This window comes from Mustela nivalis (genome assembly GCF_964662115.1).
Source record: "Mustela nivalis genome assembly, chromosome: 7".
Lineage (NCBI taxonomy): Eukaryota > Metazoa > Chordata > Mammalia > Carnivora > Mustelidae > Mustela > Mustela nivalis.
Window position 1 is genome coordinate 67,955,883 of NC_139026.1, and position 16,724 is coordinate 67,972,606.

The 16,724-nt window shown below is 41.3% G+C and overlaps 1 protein-coding gene across 1 annotated transcript in view; it reads right to left on the bottom strand.

The window, feature by feature from the left end:
- The window catches only part of LOC309868516 (liprin-beta-1-like), a 153,713-nt gene that overhangs the window by 2,685 nt on the left and 134,304 nt on the right, over positions 1 to 16,724 (bottom strand). The window contains exons 13-24 of the mRNA XM_082738440.1: positions 16,478 to 16,593; positions 15,460 to 15,516; positions 14,086 to 14,155; positions 11,710 to 11,881; positions 8,951 to 9,083; positions 8,536 to 8,664; positions 6,895 to 7,045; positions 6,098 to 6,209; positions 5,861 to 5,949; positions 2,135 to 2,257; positions 1,285 to 1,410; positions 522 to 710 (exon numbers count right to left, since the gene is read on the bottom strand). Coding sequence (XP_082594566.1) covers positions 522 to 710; positions 1,285 to 1,410; positions 2,135 to 2,257; positions 5,861 to 5,949; positions 6,098 to 6,209; positions 6,895 to 7,045; positions 8,536 to 8,664; positions 8,951 to 9,083; positions 11,710 to 11,881; positions 14,086 to 14,155; positions 15,460 to 15,516; positions 16,478 to 16,593 — 1,467 coding nt within the window. The remainder of the gene's footprint in view (positions 1 to 521; positions 711 to 1,284; positions 1,411 to 2,134; positions 2,258 to 5,860; positions 5,950 to 6,097; positions 6,210 to 6,894; positions 7,046 to 8,535; positions 8,665 to 8,950; positions 9,084 to 11,709; positions 11,882 to 14,085; positions 14,156 to 15,459; positions 15,517 to 16,477; positions 16,594 to 16,724) is intronic.

A 16,724-nucleotide genomic window follows, 5' to 3' on the forward strand; every position in this document is an offset into this window, starting at 1 on the left:
GACTCATAAGAGTTCACAGAGAAATGATTAAAAAGAAGAAAATGTAATCTGAATTTGGTATGACCCATGAATCTGGGTATACCCAGAAACAGCCATTCTCTGTTGGTCTACCTTGAGTCATTTCTTAAGTATCTTTTTCTAACTTGCAAGATTGGTTCATTGCAAGCCAGACAAGTTGAATCTGTGTGAGAAATCTTCCTCTTCTGCTGGATTTATCCATAGAACAACTGCAATCAATGTTTGAGCCCAAGTCATGGACTCTGCATTGGCAATACATTGACTGCATCCCAACGTCATCCTCTTCATCACTGTTAACTCTAATAGAATAAATGTGAGCAAAGGTTCCCCCAGAAAGACACTTGCAAAAATGCATTTTCTTAATTACTCTTAAAGATGCACAGACCATTAACCCATCCACAAGACTCAGGAAACTCCAGAAAATGGGACAGTCAGGTCAAAACCAAGCCCCAGCTTTAGTTTTTGCTTTAACCAGTTATTAGAAGACAGAAGCCTAAACCAACCTTCACTTTGGCCTTGGCTGTCAGGAGTACATAATCTGGTAACTCCATGGCATCACGCTTTTGGTGCTGGGCCTCGGCCCCGATCAGAAGGTTGAAATGAGTAGCCAAATGTCTTCGCAAGAGGGTCTTACTTGGTGGGATGTTCAATAGCTGAGCCATTGTTTCTACATTAAAACGAGGTTCTAGAACCTATAAAAAAAAAAAAGTCATTTAAGGCACTGTGTATCATGCATGTCTGCCCTGCGCTTTGTAATTGGCAAAGTTCCTTCATTTAGTCATCACCAATGATCCCGCAACAGCCCAGAGAGACCGAGCATGGACTTTGATTTTCAAGCTATAGATCTTTATTTTGCCTAAGCCAGTGAGAAGTAGAGCCGTTCCCAACATCCATGCATTCCAAAGTTAGGGCTTGTAGCTCCCCAAAGTGGAGCCTTTGGAAGGCGACTCCTTATATCACTGTGCAGAAATAGAATCTGGATGTGGCAGGTGTTTCACGCCTTTGGTGCTGCGCCTCACATGAGAACCAGTGGCCAGATGGTCACATAAGATAAGAGACAATGGATTGAAATCTGATCTAACCCTACATGATACAAATACATGATGGGGAAAAATACTCGGAAAGTAAAGACTCCCTAGAAATGGTTACAGGAGGGCTCAGTTTGATGGTGCTAGGATTATGACAAGCAAACTGATAATGTCCTAACTCATTTGACTGATGGAAACAAAATGAGAAGTCAGTTTTTCAATTAAAAGAGAGTTTTACCATGAGCCCACCATGGACACCACTGCCTCTGAGATTGGGGGCATATTCTGCCAAGTCCACGGAGCGCAGCCACTCCATCACCCGGTGATTGGTCCACTGCTGAACTTCGGACGGGGTGACGCTGTTCTGTGAGAACAAACAACCACCAGGAGCTTCAGTCATGAGAGACTGTGGGCTCTGAGAAACACACAGAGGGTTTTGGAGGGGAGGGGGGTAGGGGGTTGGGTAAGCCTGGTGGTGGGTATTAAGGAGGGCACGTATTGCATGGAACACTGGGTGTGGTGCATAAACAATGAAATCTGGAACATTTTATTTTTTATGAAAAAAGTAAAACAAAATAAAAGGAGCGTTAGTCCATTGACTGTGGGATCCCAAACACTCAAACTGCACCTTCTACAAAGTCTGCCTTCTAGAGCACAATTCCCTCGACATCCCACTAAGTATTTACAGAAAAGGTGAAAAGGGGTCTGCTAATCTCAGTTTTGTTTTGAGGCATCCGTGCCAGTGTTCCAAGCTTTTTTCACAAACTCATGAAGCAGTGCTTTAGGAAAACAAGTCTCTAGAGTGATATTTAACTCTGTGGCTTAAGGAGGCAAGAAAATAAGAGACACCTGAGAAAAGGAGGGAGGGAAATTAAAACACAATCTTTGTGGTTACACAGGTAGACCCATCACAATGGGGGGGATATAGGAAAATAAAGCCCGAGAAGGTAATGAGGCTGGACTTGAGGCTCTGAGGATGGCAGAAGCCTTCCCTGCCGGCCCATGAAGACTCGTGTGTCTGTTTTGCCCGCACAGCTGTCCCGTGCATGGAGAGCGCATGCAGCGGGAATCTCAACCTCAGGTGCTACCTCGTCAGACGGCCGCCTCCCCAAACAGTTCGGTTCAAAGTTGTTGATCCTCAGGACCTGGATAGCCCTTTTGATACTGAGATGATGTAGCACACTCACGACCTTCAAAGACAGTAAGTCATCCTGAAAAAAAAAACAAAACAAAACAACAACAAAAAGAGGAGTTCACTGAGCTGGCCTAGAGCAGGAGGACCTTCTCAGGGAAATTTCAGAAAACAAGTAAAACTAGGAAACCCCTCTACCAACAGGCCTCGAGCGCTTGTATTTTCAAACCCTTTATTTGGTAACAGAACACTTTTTTTCCTGTTCCCAACAAAATCCTCTCCAGGACCCCAAATTAAAAACAACCACCAAAAAATTAGTGTTGTATCAACAGAAGCCAAGTTTCACCTGTTTCTCTTCCGGACACTTTGAAACAGGATCGTGAGACCCCACAGCTCTGTAGAGCACAGTTGGAAAGGAATTGGCTGGGTTACACTTTGATTTGGTGTGATAAAGCAAAGAGTTAAGAGCCCATGATGTTCAGTAAGGACAGCAGAACTAGGTTTGCTGAACTAAGGCACATCACCATTTGGGAGAAAATCAGAAAAGTATCTCTGTTATAGTATTCCCCAAGCCTCAAGGAATCTCTAGTTCTTGATTATTATGCTCTATCCAGCAGAGTCTGTGATCGATGAGAAGGTTTTGGTGAGAGTTAAAGAGAAAGGAGACATGAAGAAGTTATTAGTAGCAACATGTATCACCATCAGTTCCTTCCAGTTGTAACTTTCCTGTCTGTGGTTATTGGGAACATTTCAAACATACCAAACACACCAAAACAAATTATTTCAGAAGGTGATGTGGAGGGCAGTGTCAAGATAAGCACCAGTCTATTTCCAAACACACCAAGAAAATAAAACAAGAAAAATATCCATTTTAGACACACCTTACTGATAAACACATTTGTTGGTGGTGGGGGGGGTGATAATCTATTATAGAAATAGTTTTTAAATAAAAATATTGGACAATCAGCTTAAATTCTTAAAGCTACTCAGCAAAATTATTTCCTGAATTTTTTTTGGATCAATTTCTTTAAGGCACTTCCTTATGGTAAGTTAGAAGGCATTCAACACATTTTAATCTAAGATTGAGACACCCATTCAAAACATTTCCACGTGGGTCAGTTTCAACTAATTCAAGTTTTTCAGATTTAAAAAAATCTAAATACGTGATTACAATGTAAATACAATGCAAATTATTTTAGCTTGAGACATTTTTTTTAGAGGGCTGTTTTAAATCAAAACAGATACTATTTTTAGATTTTTTAACAAATCTTTTGTTTTTTTAAAGATTTTTATTTATTTATTTGACAGAGCAAGATCACAAGTAGGCAGAGAGGCAGGCAGAGAGAGAGAGAGGAGGAAGCAGGCTCCCTGCTAAGCAGAGCCCGACGCCGGACTCAATCCCAGGACCCTGAGATCATGACCTGAGCCGAAGGCAGGGGTTTAGCCCACTGAGCCACCCAGGTGCCGCCGCCTTCTTCTTCTTTTTTTTTTTTTATTTGACAGAGAGAGAGAGATCATAAGTGGGAGAGAGGCAGGCATAGAGAGAGAGGGAGAGGCAGGCTCCCTGCTAAACAGAGAGCCTGATGCAGGGCTCGATCCCAGGACCCTGAGATCATGACCTGAGCCGAAGGCAGGGGCTTAACCCACTGAGCCACCCAGGTGCCCCTAAAAAAATCTTTTAGGTAATTTTAATTTACCAAAGAGTTGCCAAAGAAGAGATAATAGTTCCATATATCCTTCACTCAGCTTTCCCTAATGGTTAACACCTTCTATAACCATAATGTAGTCATCAAAACTGAGGAATTAACATAAACAAAAAAATGGTAATTAAAACTACAGACTTTACTCAGATTTCACCAGCTTTTCCACTAGGTCCTTTCTCTATTCCAGGATCCAGCCCAGGATATCATGTTCAAATAGGTATTTTTGTGACTCAGAACTTTTGAGGTCTAATTGTCTAAGATGATTTACTCTTTTATAGTCACAAAATTTATGTGCACTTTTCTTGTGGTTTTAAGCCTGAATCTACTCATGTTCGTGCAGAAGCATACCTACCTAGACAAGCAGGCAAGTATTTACTGAATTTGTTGCAGGCTGAGCTATTAAGAGGAGGAATCTGGAAACATCTTGGGTTCAAACACCCTGTGACTTCTGACTACTTTCTGGCTGTGGAAACTTGGTTGAACTACCCCATTTCTCAAGTTTCTCATTCCCTCACCTAAACACTGGGGGATAACAAGAATGTCACCTCAAGGCTTGCTGAAACTGGAGTATTCATAGGAGTACGGAGCTTGGAAGAGTGTCTGGCACACAGTATACATGCAATGTGCCACGCGCTCGTGTTATTACAAGCAGGTGCCCACCAAGGTACGGACTTTGGTTCAATGACAGAGAAGAAAATGAATCCCATGAAAGGTACCCCACAATTCTGACATTGAAAAATAAGCTGTTTGAAATTTTCAACAACTTTTTTTTAAAAAACGATTTATTTATTTGACAGACAGAGATCACAAGTAGGCAGGGAGGCAGGCAGAGAGAGAGAGGAGGAAGCAGGCTCCCTGCTGAGCAGAGAGCCCGATGCGGGGCTCAATCCCAGGACCCTGAGATCATGGTCTGAGCTGAAGGCGGAGGCTTAACGCACTGAGCCACCCAGATGCCCCAAATTTTCAACAAACTTAAAGAAGATACTTCTCGGGGTTGGTTCCAGAGCGTAGCTCACAAAAGGCCTTTTAAAGAAAAGAATCTAAAGCAGCAGTGCACTAACAGGACTGCGGAATCTAGAACAAGTTCTCCTGGAAACCGTCTCTTCCACTGTTGTAAAGTCCTTCTACCTCTTAGATGGAAGGATAAAAATACGGAACAGTAATGCAGGAATCAGAGAGTCCACCTCAGTCTACTTCTTGCCTCTGCGATTACTCCCCTAGTGGAACGGGGCTAAAGAGAGAAAGGAGGCAGGTTTTGGGTAACATTCTCCAAAGCAGAAGGGAGGAGAGGAGACGGGTCTCTAGATGTCAGGTCAAAAGGGTGGTCTCTTCTGAGCAGTCACTGCATATAGGAATGTGTAACTCAGAAACCCCCAGGGCTTCGACACTCTACACTCTATTTTTTAAACATCGTTAGGAGAGGGGCGCCTTGGTGGCTCAGTCAGTTAAGTGGCTGCCTTCGGCTCAGGTCATGATCCCAGAGTCCCGGGACCAAACCTCACATCAGGCTCCCTTCTAAGTGAAAGTCTCCTCCTCTCTCTGACCCTCTCCGGGCTCGTGCTCTATCTCACCCTCTCTCTCAAATAAATGAATAAAATCTAAAATAAAATAAAACAAAGCATCTTCATAACATATAATTCGCATATAAAATTATGCGAAAATTTACCCCTTCAAAGCGTGCACTTCAGGGTCTACATTGTCGAATATACATAAAACCATCTTCCTGGAGAGCTGAGTTTAGATTAGCCTTCATACAGCTTAAATCCAAGTTTTAAATTTCCCAACGATACTGCAATCACCAAATCCTCTGACTTCAACTTAACAGAAACTCTTCTGGCTCTTCTCAAGTTAAGGCAACACCCTGAAACTCTGGTGGAATCATTGTGAAAACAATGTATTTTGCTCACTATTTCTGTGTCTTTCCAGAGAAAAGCAATTTGACACTCCCCTTCCCCAACTCCCAGGAGCCAATCACTTACAAGAGTCATGTAATGGAGCATTCGACCATCTACCCGTCCTTCGTCAAACTGGGTCTTGTACTGGGGGAGACCAATGTCATCCAACCACCCTACAGGAGAGAAATCGGTGTTGTTAGTAAGCCATGCAACACCTGTACTTGTGATTCAAAAGAAAAAGCAGCTTCATTCATTTATTCATTCATTCAGTCAGTCACTCATTTACTCATTCATGAATGAGTGAATTTAAAAATCTCTTACTAGTAACCCAGTTGAAATCCAGCTTTCCATGGTTGGTTTCTTCTTCAGACCCCACGGCTTGCAGTGCCAGCTGGAGCTTCTTTCGATGAAGTGAACGCTTAATCCCAAGTTCCTGAAATAATAAGCAGAAACACTGGTTTGACCATTCTGTCACTATGGGCTAGATGCCACTGGCAAAAGATGCCAGCTCCCCCCAAACGAAGCCAGTGTTAAAGACCCGACAATCCTGTTCAGTCAGCATGCCAAGTCAAGTTGGTGAAATGTTGCTGAACAAAAGGCCCCTAGAAAGCCAAGACCACAGCAACTAGTTTAGTGGGATGTTCCATTCCCTAGTAGGCTCCTTCCTCAGCAAGACTGGAATTCTATTCTTTCTGTACAAAAGGTTAAACAATTAGGAAATATGTTAAATAATTTGACGTAAGATGTAGGGCTCTTTCCTTTTCCTTTTTGCAAAGTAAAGTTGAATTGCATACATTACACTGAGAAGTTGGGCCAATGCTAAAGCCTCACAAAGATTCTGAGAAATATGAGCTTAAGGTTTATTATTATGTCTATACAATTATTTCTCATTAAAATAGCCAGTGGCTTACATGTTTCATAAGGAATCATTAAGATCAGGTCCTTCTTGTTAAATCCATGCGATTAAATTAAAAAAAAAAAAGTGTGAAGCAGAAAACACAGTTTTTCAAGAGTACTGACTGGCTCCCCCCACTCCCCTTTCTGGAGTATAAAACAATTCTACAATCATATTCTCTTTCTCAGTAGCCATTGTCTAAACAAAACAGAGAAGCAGTCACCTTCTCCAGATCTTGCTGAGAAGCCTGCAGAAGTGTTTGGCCAGATGCAATCCAGTGCTTGCCTGAATTCACGTAGGACCCCAAGCCCTGCTCCACAAGCCAATCGCAAACCTGCTCCTTGGTCCATTTGGCAAATGGCATATCCAAGTCGCTATAAGAAAACGAACAACTGTGTGAAGAACAATTCCAAGCCAGCCCTGTGGCTTCTCAAGGTTGACCAACTTATACTGAATGAATGTAGAAATTCCCTAGTAATGCCCTATTTGACCATGAAAAGCTTACTTTTCAGTCCATGTTTAGGGGAGGTGGTACTGGCATTGAAAGTTACCTCAAAAGGACCACAGCTTTCATTTTCAAATGAAACCACAAAAGATTCAATATGTTTGAGCAAGAAACATATTTGTGGAAGAAAAACAAGTTGAACCAACAAGTCAAGTCACTGTACTAGTTTCAGTCAACGTGGTTTGAAGACTGAATTTCTAAACAGAAAACACTAGGTTAGATGGAAAGAAATCAAGTCTAACTTGAACTGTAGCAGAATTATGGTTTCTCTCCAAATGGTTATCAGTGAGAAGAGCGCAACATGCCATCACTGAGTACAGGGAAACATAATCACAGTAATTTCTGGGTCAAATTTTCTACTTTGACATGTAAATCGTGTTCCTCTTTGGGGGAAAAAAATGTAGATAAACAAAAATTTTCTTTATTTTTTTTTAAAACAGCACAAGGAGATCCTCTACTGTGTATAAAGAGAACACATGGCAAATGAGACCTTCATGTGTTTGGAGAAAGCCAGGGTTTCCTCCTTGATAAAACCTGTGCCCAGTCTTCTGCGAGGGTAGGAGAGACCATGTTCCAAAGACTAAGTGTAATGGTTTGTGCTAGATGTTTGCCAACCCCATCCTTCTCATGCTCAGTAGGTCAGTACAGTAATTTCAAAACAGCCCTCAATTGTGGTAAGGGTGTAGGAAAAGTTCCTAGAGTCTTAACAGATAAAGCATTACATAGTCCTGATAAATTCAGGATTATTTAATCCTGATTAAATTCCGTTAGAATTTGTGTCTTAATGAATTTATGTAGGTGCGTTCACAGAATCCATTAGTCATTAACGTTCACTGAACAGTTACTATTTACCAGATACTCAACGCATATAAACTCCTTTAATCTTCATAATTAGACTAATTCATACCAGGGGACACGGAGGTGTAGAGTATGGATGTAGTTGCTCAAAGGTCACCCAGGTTACAGGAAGCAGCCAAGCCAGCAATCAGATCCAAGCAGTCTGTCTCTAGAACCTACTCTTAACCGCTATGTTAGCCCATCTCTCTAGAGCTATGCTTTAGAGTACTTGGAGTAACTATTTTCTCAGTCAGATTGAAGTCAAAGAATCATTCTTACACAGATGTTGCTGACACTTTAGCTTTGGTTCCTCCCCTGGCTCACGCAGCCCTCATCTTCTGCATGATTTTCACCAACCACTGCCAACCCGCACTGCTCTAAAGATGACGGACCCCTCTGCCAGGCAAAGGGGTAAGCAAGGGATTCTACTGCTCAGCCCAGGGACAATACTAACATTGCAAGTGCTCATAGCCTGGACATGTGGGTAGAGATGTCAAAGTCCATTCGTTCAGTTTTTCTCACCTGTTAGATTGTCCCAAATCTCGAGACCAACCCAGTTGTGGCCCTGCAGTTGCCCTTGTCCCTCCTCTTTTAAATTCAGGCTCAGACAGGTCATCTGGGTTGAATGTAGTTGACTGACTTCTCCTAAGTCTGAATAGAAGAAACAACATCACATTGCCTTGTAGAGACCTGAGGAGACCTTAGGACTTTAAAGTTAATGAGAACATTGCTTATGTATGGTCAGAAAAGATGTCTGGATTTACACTTTAACTGAGACCCAGTGAGTAAGTGCATCCCAGATCACAATCTTCCTTCCATCAAAGGAACAGCAAAGCCTTACAACTGCATACTTGTTTCTAGGCAATCTTCCATTTATTCCTACATTTGAGCAACACACAACACAAAGCCCCCTCCGGTTGTCTGCTGTGTTACTTACTTTCTAAAGAGTTTCGTGATCCCTCTGGATTTCTTTTTGGAATCCGGCGATGGTGGAGATATCTGCGAATTTTTCGGCTGGGAAGATCTACCAGCCAGATCTAGGTGCTCAGCTGTCTCCTTCTCTGTTTCAGCTATCCCAAGAACAGAATACATACTTGGTGAGTTTTAAAGTACGGAATGAACATGACTAGATGCTACCCTTCTTAACTTTAGCAACTCTTCACAAATTCTTCTTCTGTTGGTCTGTAAAGAGCACCCTACAAATATTACAGATGGAACACAAATTTATGTTCTGCTTTACCGTCTGCTGTGTATCAGTGAATGATGTGTATAATATCACATATGATATTGTGCCTAAATTCATTAACTCACAAATTGCCACCTCTTTGAAGTTCAAAGGTGGGATAGGATTGCCACATTCTTTAAGTGATCTGAGATCACTTAAATTAATCTCGATTTTTCTGCAGCACTTGGTACTGCTGACATTCTTCCCACATTCTTCAAAAACATCATCTCCTTCATCTTGTTAGGACAATCTCCCAGATCTGTCATCTGATCGTTTCTTCTCTGCTATAGGACCTGTTTTCTCCTCTTCTTCCACTCCGAGATTCTGTTCTAGGCTCCTGCCAGCAGGATCTCTGAACAAGTTCACCCACTCCGTGCCTGGCACAAAATGATGGCTTCCCTCATTCATAAGCAGCCAGTATCACAATCTCTGGTCCTAATCTCTCTCCCCAGACTCAGGATCTGAACGTTTATGGATATTCCCAATGTGCTGTGCCAGGAACATCTTAGACTCAACAAATCCATCCAATTCTCAGAAGAATTCTCTTAGATTTTCTTATTTAATATTCCCTTGATACTAATTAATATTCTTCCTGTTACTCCCATTCACACTCTTTGGCATTTTCTTTTCACTCCCTCCTCTCCTTTGGCATTTACATCAGATCCTAGTCACCAAGCCCTGGCAGTCTTTTTTCAAGAGAGTTATTCCTATTTATAACTTGCTATGTCCTACTGAGAAAAGACTGTACTGGATATGCACACATTTTTCTTTTGATATAAAATCAGTGTCTGTTGATTCTGCCTTGAAAGAGTAACATCCAAATTTGCTACGCCCAGTTCTCCCAGCATTCTCTATTTCTTAATTCTTTTACCTGCCCCTTAAGACATGATCCCCCACTAACAAACACAAGCAGTACTGTTTCCTCAGTGTGAGACGACACTTTTACGGGAAAGAAAAAGTTGTACAAAAATCACAGAAATGGTGTTTCAGCAAGATACAAAAGTTGCAGAGGTTGACTTTTCTACGAAGCACAGCTGTGATTATAGGTTATAATAAGCAGCACTGGGCTCTTAGCATTAACAATGTATTTCTTCTAAGAAAGATGCAAAAACATTTGAAAATGTTGTCTGGATTTTATTTATCCCATGTGTATTCTAGAAATGTAAGACTGCAAAGGGAGAAAAGTAACCTGTGCTGACCCACATGAGTTGGTGTATGGGTATCTCAGGGAAAATCCAAAGGAACCTTTCCATCCAAACCCCAAAGCCATCACGGGTACGGGTATACCAGAAAATGTTGCCTAACTCACCCTCATTCTAAAAGCATCCTGTTTTCATTTTTTTGTTTTGAGGATGTTTCCTCCCTCCCATGCCCCACACTTTTAAAAAGGAAAACGGAGTTTCCCCTCTCCTAAAATCACTCTAGGGGAGGCTCCTTAAATATCCCAGAAATCTTCCTCCAGTGTCACTAAATGCCACTTCCATCTTCAAAGCAATAAATGTCAGAAGAACATTCCCTTAAGAAAAGTCAGTCTAAAGCAATCATTTGCAATGTCTTCTACAGACTTCTCGATTTGGCTGAAAACATTGCTCTCTGGGGATAATGGAGACATGGAGAAGGAACTGTCAGGACCTGGGAGTTAGTGTGAGACAGGATGCACCGGAAGGGTGAGAAAGCTGGAAGGTACGAGGCAGGAGAGTCCTGCCCTGGACTCTGAGGGTGCCGTGCGCTTCTGGGTCCTCCCAGAGCTCCTGGCAAGGTGTCATTAGCAGGGGTTAAAACAGCACGTAGGCTGGGAAGCAAAGACTCTCCAGAAAGTTCACTTTAGCAGCAGTTGGAAGGAACTCTCTGGAGTCGAGGACAACATTTTCTGATCGCTGCCAGCTTGCTTTCTAGAGATCGCAGATACCAAGAGCAAGGATTAGTCAGCCTGGAGGACAGCACTGGCGAAGGCTGGCATGCAGGGGTACGATACCTAGGGTGGGTGCACTGGCACTTCGTTTACGATCTTCAGATATCCCAACAATGCACACAATCACACGCAGCCCAATGGAGAGAACACAGGAGAATGACAAAATGAAACACAGCTCAAAGTCCTACTCACAAAATACACACGGGGGAGGAAAGGCAAGCACTGCGCTGTGCTTCCAACATCGCAGACTCCATTAGCAGGAACAATATGGGGTTAATTGGTCCACTTTCGAAACAGATGAGAAGCTGTTTACAATGAACTCAGAGAGTGTCAAGGGTTTTGGTCTTTCCTCTACACTTATACTCCAACAAGGAGAGCAGGGTGATGGCCTGCACAGAGCTATTTTTACCACCGAATTAAACCCAAGGGGTCAGTTTCTTGCATTCACCTTCATTTCTGAGAACGAGAAACGCACAGATCAATGAACCAGGGAAGGGAGGGGATTGACCCTGTCCTCGTCCTGAGTGAATTAAAGCAAAAGCACGCTGGCCATACGTACCCAACTTTGGTGCACTTGCTGTCCTCTTGTTACTTTTTATTTTAAAAAAGCCACGCCCAAAGAATGATCTGGCTTTCCGAGTGCCAAAGGGGTTGTCGTCCACGGATGCATCACGCCCCGGAGCTTTCGGAGGGAGGCCCCTGAATGGGCTGCTTTCTACAGGAGCTTTATCCTAAAAGACAAGTAATAATAAATGGAACACAGCGTGGCTGTGCACAATTAGGAGTACACGCTGGGCACAACACCTGATCTGTTACACATGTGATTTTATTTAAAAGAATCACAGAACTGATAAGTTGATTATGAACACCAAGCACCATATTACAATTTAGAAAGTCAGTTCTGAAAGCTACTTAGGAAGCAAGAGCAGCAACAAAAACATGTTCATCACTGACCTATAACCGGCATGCTGCAGATGTGAAGTATTTAGGACATAGAAATTCTCAAGCTTTATTTTATTTGCCTCATTCCCCCAATGACATGGAAATAAGGTACTGCATAACCAGAATACCAGCAGGCTTCCTATTTTTCGAATGGTTATGACATGACTAGGCTACAATGCAGTTCACAGTCTTTGTACCGTAACTGCATCAGAAGCCCAGCGTAATATAATCACTGTGCAAAGTAGGCGTTATCTCCAAGCTTCTACACCAGCAGCAGAAAGAGATTCTACTCCAGTTATTTAAATATTCTACTCAAGGAATTACTAGTCAAATGAGGACACAACCAGTGACTGTTAAACATTTTGTTTTTGAGAGGGTGTTCTGAGACATATTCATTACCTTGCCTGCAAGTTACCCGACACAGATCACCAATTTTCAAACACTATGACATGCTTAATACACTTAACACCAAAACTAAACTTGTTATAATTAAATTTTTCTTCATCGATTCAGAAGATTCTTTGGCTGTCTCTAATAGGTCAAGGTCTTTATCGCGAAACTTAACTGTAATTAAGTTATACTTCTAAGTACTGTTGATTTTTTAGCTTTCTTGTTATTTGAATTTGCAGTTCCAGTAACATGATCTATTATATTGTTTTAGTAGGATCCAAAGATGCTTTGATTTGCATGCCCTCATTCCTCTAACATCTCCTGCCCTCTGTTTTTGTTTTTGCAGAGGTAGAGAAAGGGGAGAGGGGACACAAGCTTTGAAGGTGGTTATTTTATCCTCTGAATTTATTGCTCATCGTAACTACAAGTTTATAGATGCCACAGTTTAGTGCAACTATTACCTATGTCTCACCACAGATGTCAAAATCATTTAATCATTTATTGAATTGGCAAGACAAAAAAGGACAAAGGATGCCTGTAATTACAGCTGTGTGCACAGTCCATGCCTTATCAGGGACACCTACATTACAACTCAAGGCATTCAGAGCCAGCAGTCAAGGGAGTGCATCTGGAAGTGGCCTACCAGAAGGTAGCCTTTACAGAGTTAATGGTTGAAAATTGGAGGAAGAACGAGAGCCCTTGTTGATGAGGTCTTTAAAAAAAAAAAAAGACAAAAAAACAGAACACCAAAATGTTTGCTGTATACACAGTGGCTATATTAAATAAACAGCTGTTCTCGGGCGGGTGACCTAAGGATGTTTTGTGAGGTCTTAGGAAGCCCAAATATGATAATTAAGACTATCACTAGCCTGATTGAGAGTTGGGGGTTTTGTCTGTTTTTTGTACCTCCCCAACAGTTTATTGAGGTGAAACATAAAAAGTAACTGAACAATTAGGGGACATTAAGTACACTCACGGTGTTATATAACTGCCACCTCCACCTAGCTCCCAAACATTTCCATCATTTTGAATAAAACCCCTCACCCTGGAAGCAGTTTCTCTCCGTTCCTCCCTCTCCATCTCTGGCAACCGCCAAACTGGGTTCTGTCTCTATGGATTTATCTACTCTACATACTTCACATAAATGGAATCGTGGACTATCTGATCTTTCGTGTCTGGCTTCTTTCATATAACATGTTTTGGAGGTTCTGAGTTTGGGTTTTTTGGAGACAGTTAAGCAATCCCATGTATCAGACATCACAAACATTTTTCCATTGTAATCTGGACATAGGAATGGCTTCATATATTCACAAACTGTTACACACAATTCTAGAAATTAAAATAAACTTTTATCTACTTCTAAGCTATACAATCTCAGTTCCATTTATTTCCAATAATGGCTAATTAGTCTTCAGTTGTGATTATATACACTAGTTTCAACTGTTCATATTCACCCTTCTTAATATTTACCATTAACTGTGGTATCTAATAAATCTGCATTAGAGAAACCTCAAACTCTTCTTGACAGTTTTCTTTGGAAAATGGGAAAATGTGAGGATCCCTAAATATTTGCGTCTCAGGGTAACAGACAGAGAAACAACACAGAACCAACCCCATCTGATGACTCTTTCTTCAGATTGACCAGGCTGCTGGACTTTTGCAGACTTGAAGTTCTAAAAATAACAATAATAGTAATTAGGATTAATAATAAGTGGCTCTGGTGCCACTGTTTCTTAGGAGAATATCTTGGAAAGAAACTAAAACTGTGTGTGGGTTGAATCCTGGTCATAAAAGAAAATCCGGATTCAGGCAGTCACTTATGTGCTTTACTAAATTATAACATTGAGTTCTTTTAAAAGCAGAGGTGGTTAACTGTCCTGCCAATAACTCTAAATGTCCCACACATGTTAGAATAGCTGGAAAAACACTTAGGACTCTCCTTGTGATGTCAACATTTGAAAATAAACCAGCATTTTTCCATGGACCAGTGGTGTATCCTTTTATGTATACATTTAGACCAGGAACTTTTTTATTTTTTATTTTTATTTAAATTTTAGTTAATATACCAGGGAACTTCTAAAATACTCACATACTATTTATATATAATCCTTGTAATTAAAATAAAGCACAGAAGTGTTACTTTTCAATTCACAAAGGAATCCACTTTCTGAATCTGGCCAAGTAGTTCATTTTACAGTTCTGATCGAGGCATACAAGAAAAATCCCTCTGGCTGCCCATAATAATTTGTTTGCTATCCTTGCAAAGGCGAAGTGACACTGTAAACATCCAGAGATTTTTTTCCCTTTCACATAACTAGCATTCAAGTGTACAGGGCTGTCTTTTCAAAAATGGAAGTCAGGAATAGGTGACCAGTTTAGAGAGAGAAAAAAGCTCTAAGAAGCAGAGTAACACACATACACAAACTTTTAAAAGGCAATTCTCATGTACTCATGTGTACATAAGTTACTAGACTTGTCCAGTATCAAATAAAGTAAAAGATATTGGTGAGAAAAGAGAAGATCTCATCTTTGAATACTGCTCTGGTAAGAGATTTTCCTAATTCAGACTTGAACTTGGATAAACATAGATAATGGACCGGTTTACTACATGGAGAATGCAAAAAACTACTGCAGCCTTTCCAGCCATTACATCATTCTCTGTGACTCTTTTCTGCTAGGGTCAAAATGCAAGCCAGTGCAAACCTGAAATTCAAAGCACTGCACTTCACATGAAAACTGATGAAGGAAGGCTAAAGCCGTGCAAACACTTGGCACGAGATAATGGATAACAGTCCATGAGTAAGAATCTCTTTGTTAACTCACAACCTCCCCTTTCCCTGACATCCAACCACCACACCTGCATTAATGTATTCAGGCCTCAGTCATCCGCTTCTCACAGTGGTCACTGTGAGTTTGTCAGAAGCTTCCTCTCTCCCAGGTATCAATGACATTTTCCACATTCAAGAACATGACTTACGAAAGACTATCGCACGGCTGGGTTTCAACAGAAGCACCAAGGATTATTTTTCCATCACTAAAAGAAGAAAGAAAAGAAAAGGAAAAAAAAAAATGGAATGTGTGTGCTTCACAAGTAAAAGACCATATATATTCTAAGTAAGCAGAACTGTCAAAAAAACAAAAAATTGTGCTGGGGAAGCGATTTCTCTTTTAAAACAGTCGTGTGTGTTTTGTTTTGTTTTGTTTTTAAACACAGGCTCCATGCCCAGTATGGGGCTTGAACCCACAACCCTGAGATTAAGACCTGAGCTGAGATTGAGTCAGCTGCTGAATTTACTGAGGATTCCCAGCTGCCCCTCTCTTTTAAAATTTTCTACTATATTTTCTTTTGTTAAAAAAATATTTTACTTATTTATCTGACAGAGAAATCACAAGTAGGCAGAGAGAGAAGAGGAAGCAGGCTCCCTGCCGAGCAGAGAGCCCTATGTGGGGCTCGATCCCAGGACCCTGGGATCATGACCTGAGCCAAAGGCAGAGGCTTAACCCACTGAGCCATCCAGGTGCCCCTAAAATATTCTATTATATTTTCTTTTATTTGGTCTCATTATAAGGTTAAGTAATTGAGAACATGCTCCCTCAAAATTCTACTTGTTAATGGAGAAACTACTGTATCCCTGTCCCAAATCCTTCTTCCGAACAGCCTGGGCCACATGACCATTGCTATGGGGCTTGGGACCCACTGGCGGCTCCCCATGACTTAGGACATAAAACTTGAGTCCCCTAAAATCTCTCTCTAACCTGAACACCACACCTCCCTGGACTCCTGCCCTAGGACTTCTTGCTTCACACCCTTTATTTCAATAATCCAGAACTGACTGTAGTGATTGATTTACACTGGTCCCCTGGCACATGCCTTACAGTTTCTTGCCTCTCACAGTAAAACCTGTGTCTGTAAATAAATTGCAATGCACTCTTGTGTTTGCTTGATCTACTCTGCTGAACATTTATATTGCAATGTTGGGTCATAAATGACATACCTTTCTTCAAATGAAGTCTCTGGTTGAGGAGGCAATTTTGCGCTTTCAGACGTTTCCAGGCCCTTAGATGTTGGCAGTAATGAAGGGATTGAAACTTGTAAGATGCTGGTGTGGAACTGTAATGTAATTAGAGAAAGTAAAAAATCCAATAATTAAGACAGAAGTCACAGAGATAAAATAAAAATAACGGAGACAATTACATGGTCCATCAAAAAAATTTCATACACCTATGTTTAAAAACACTATT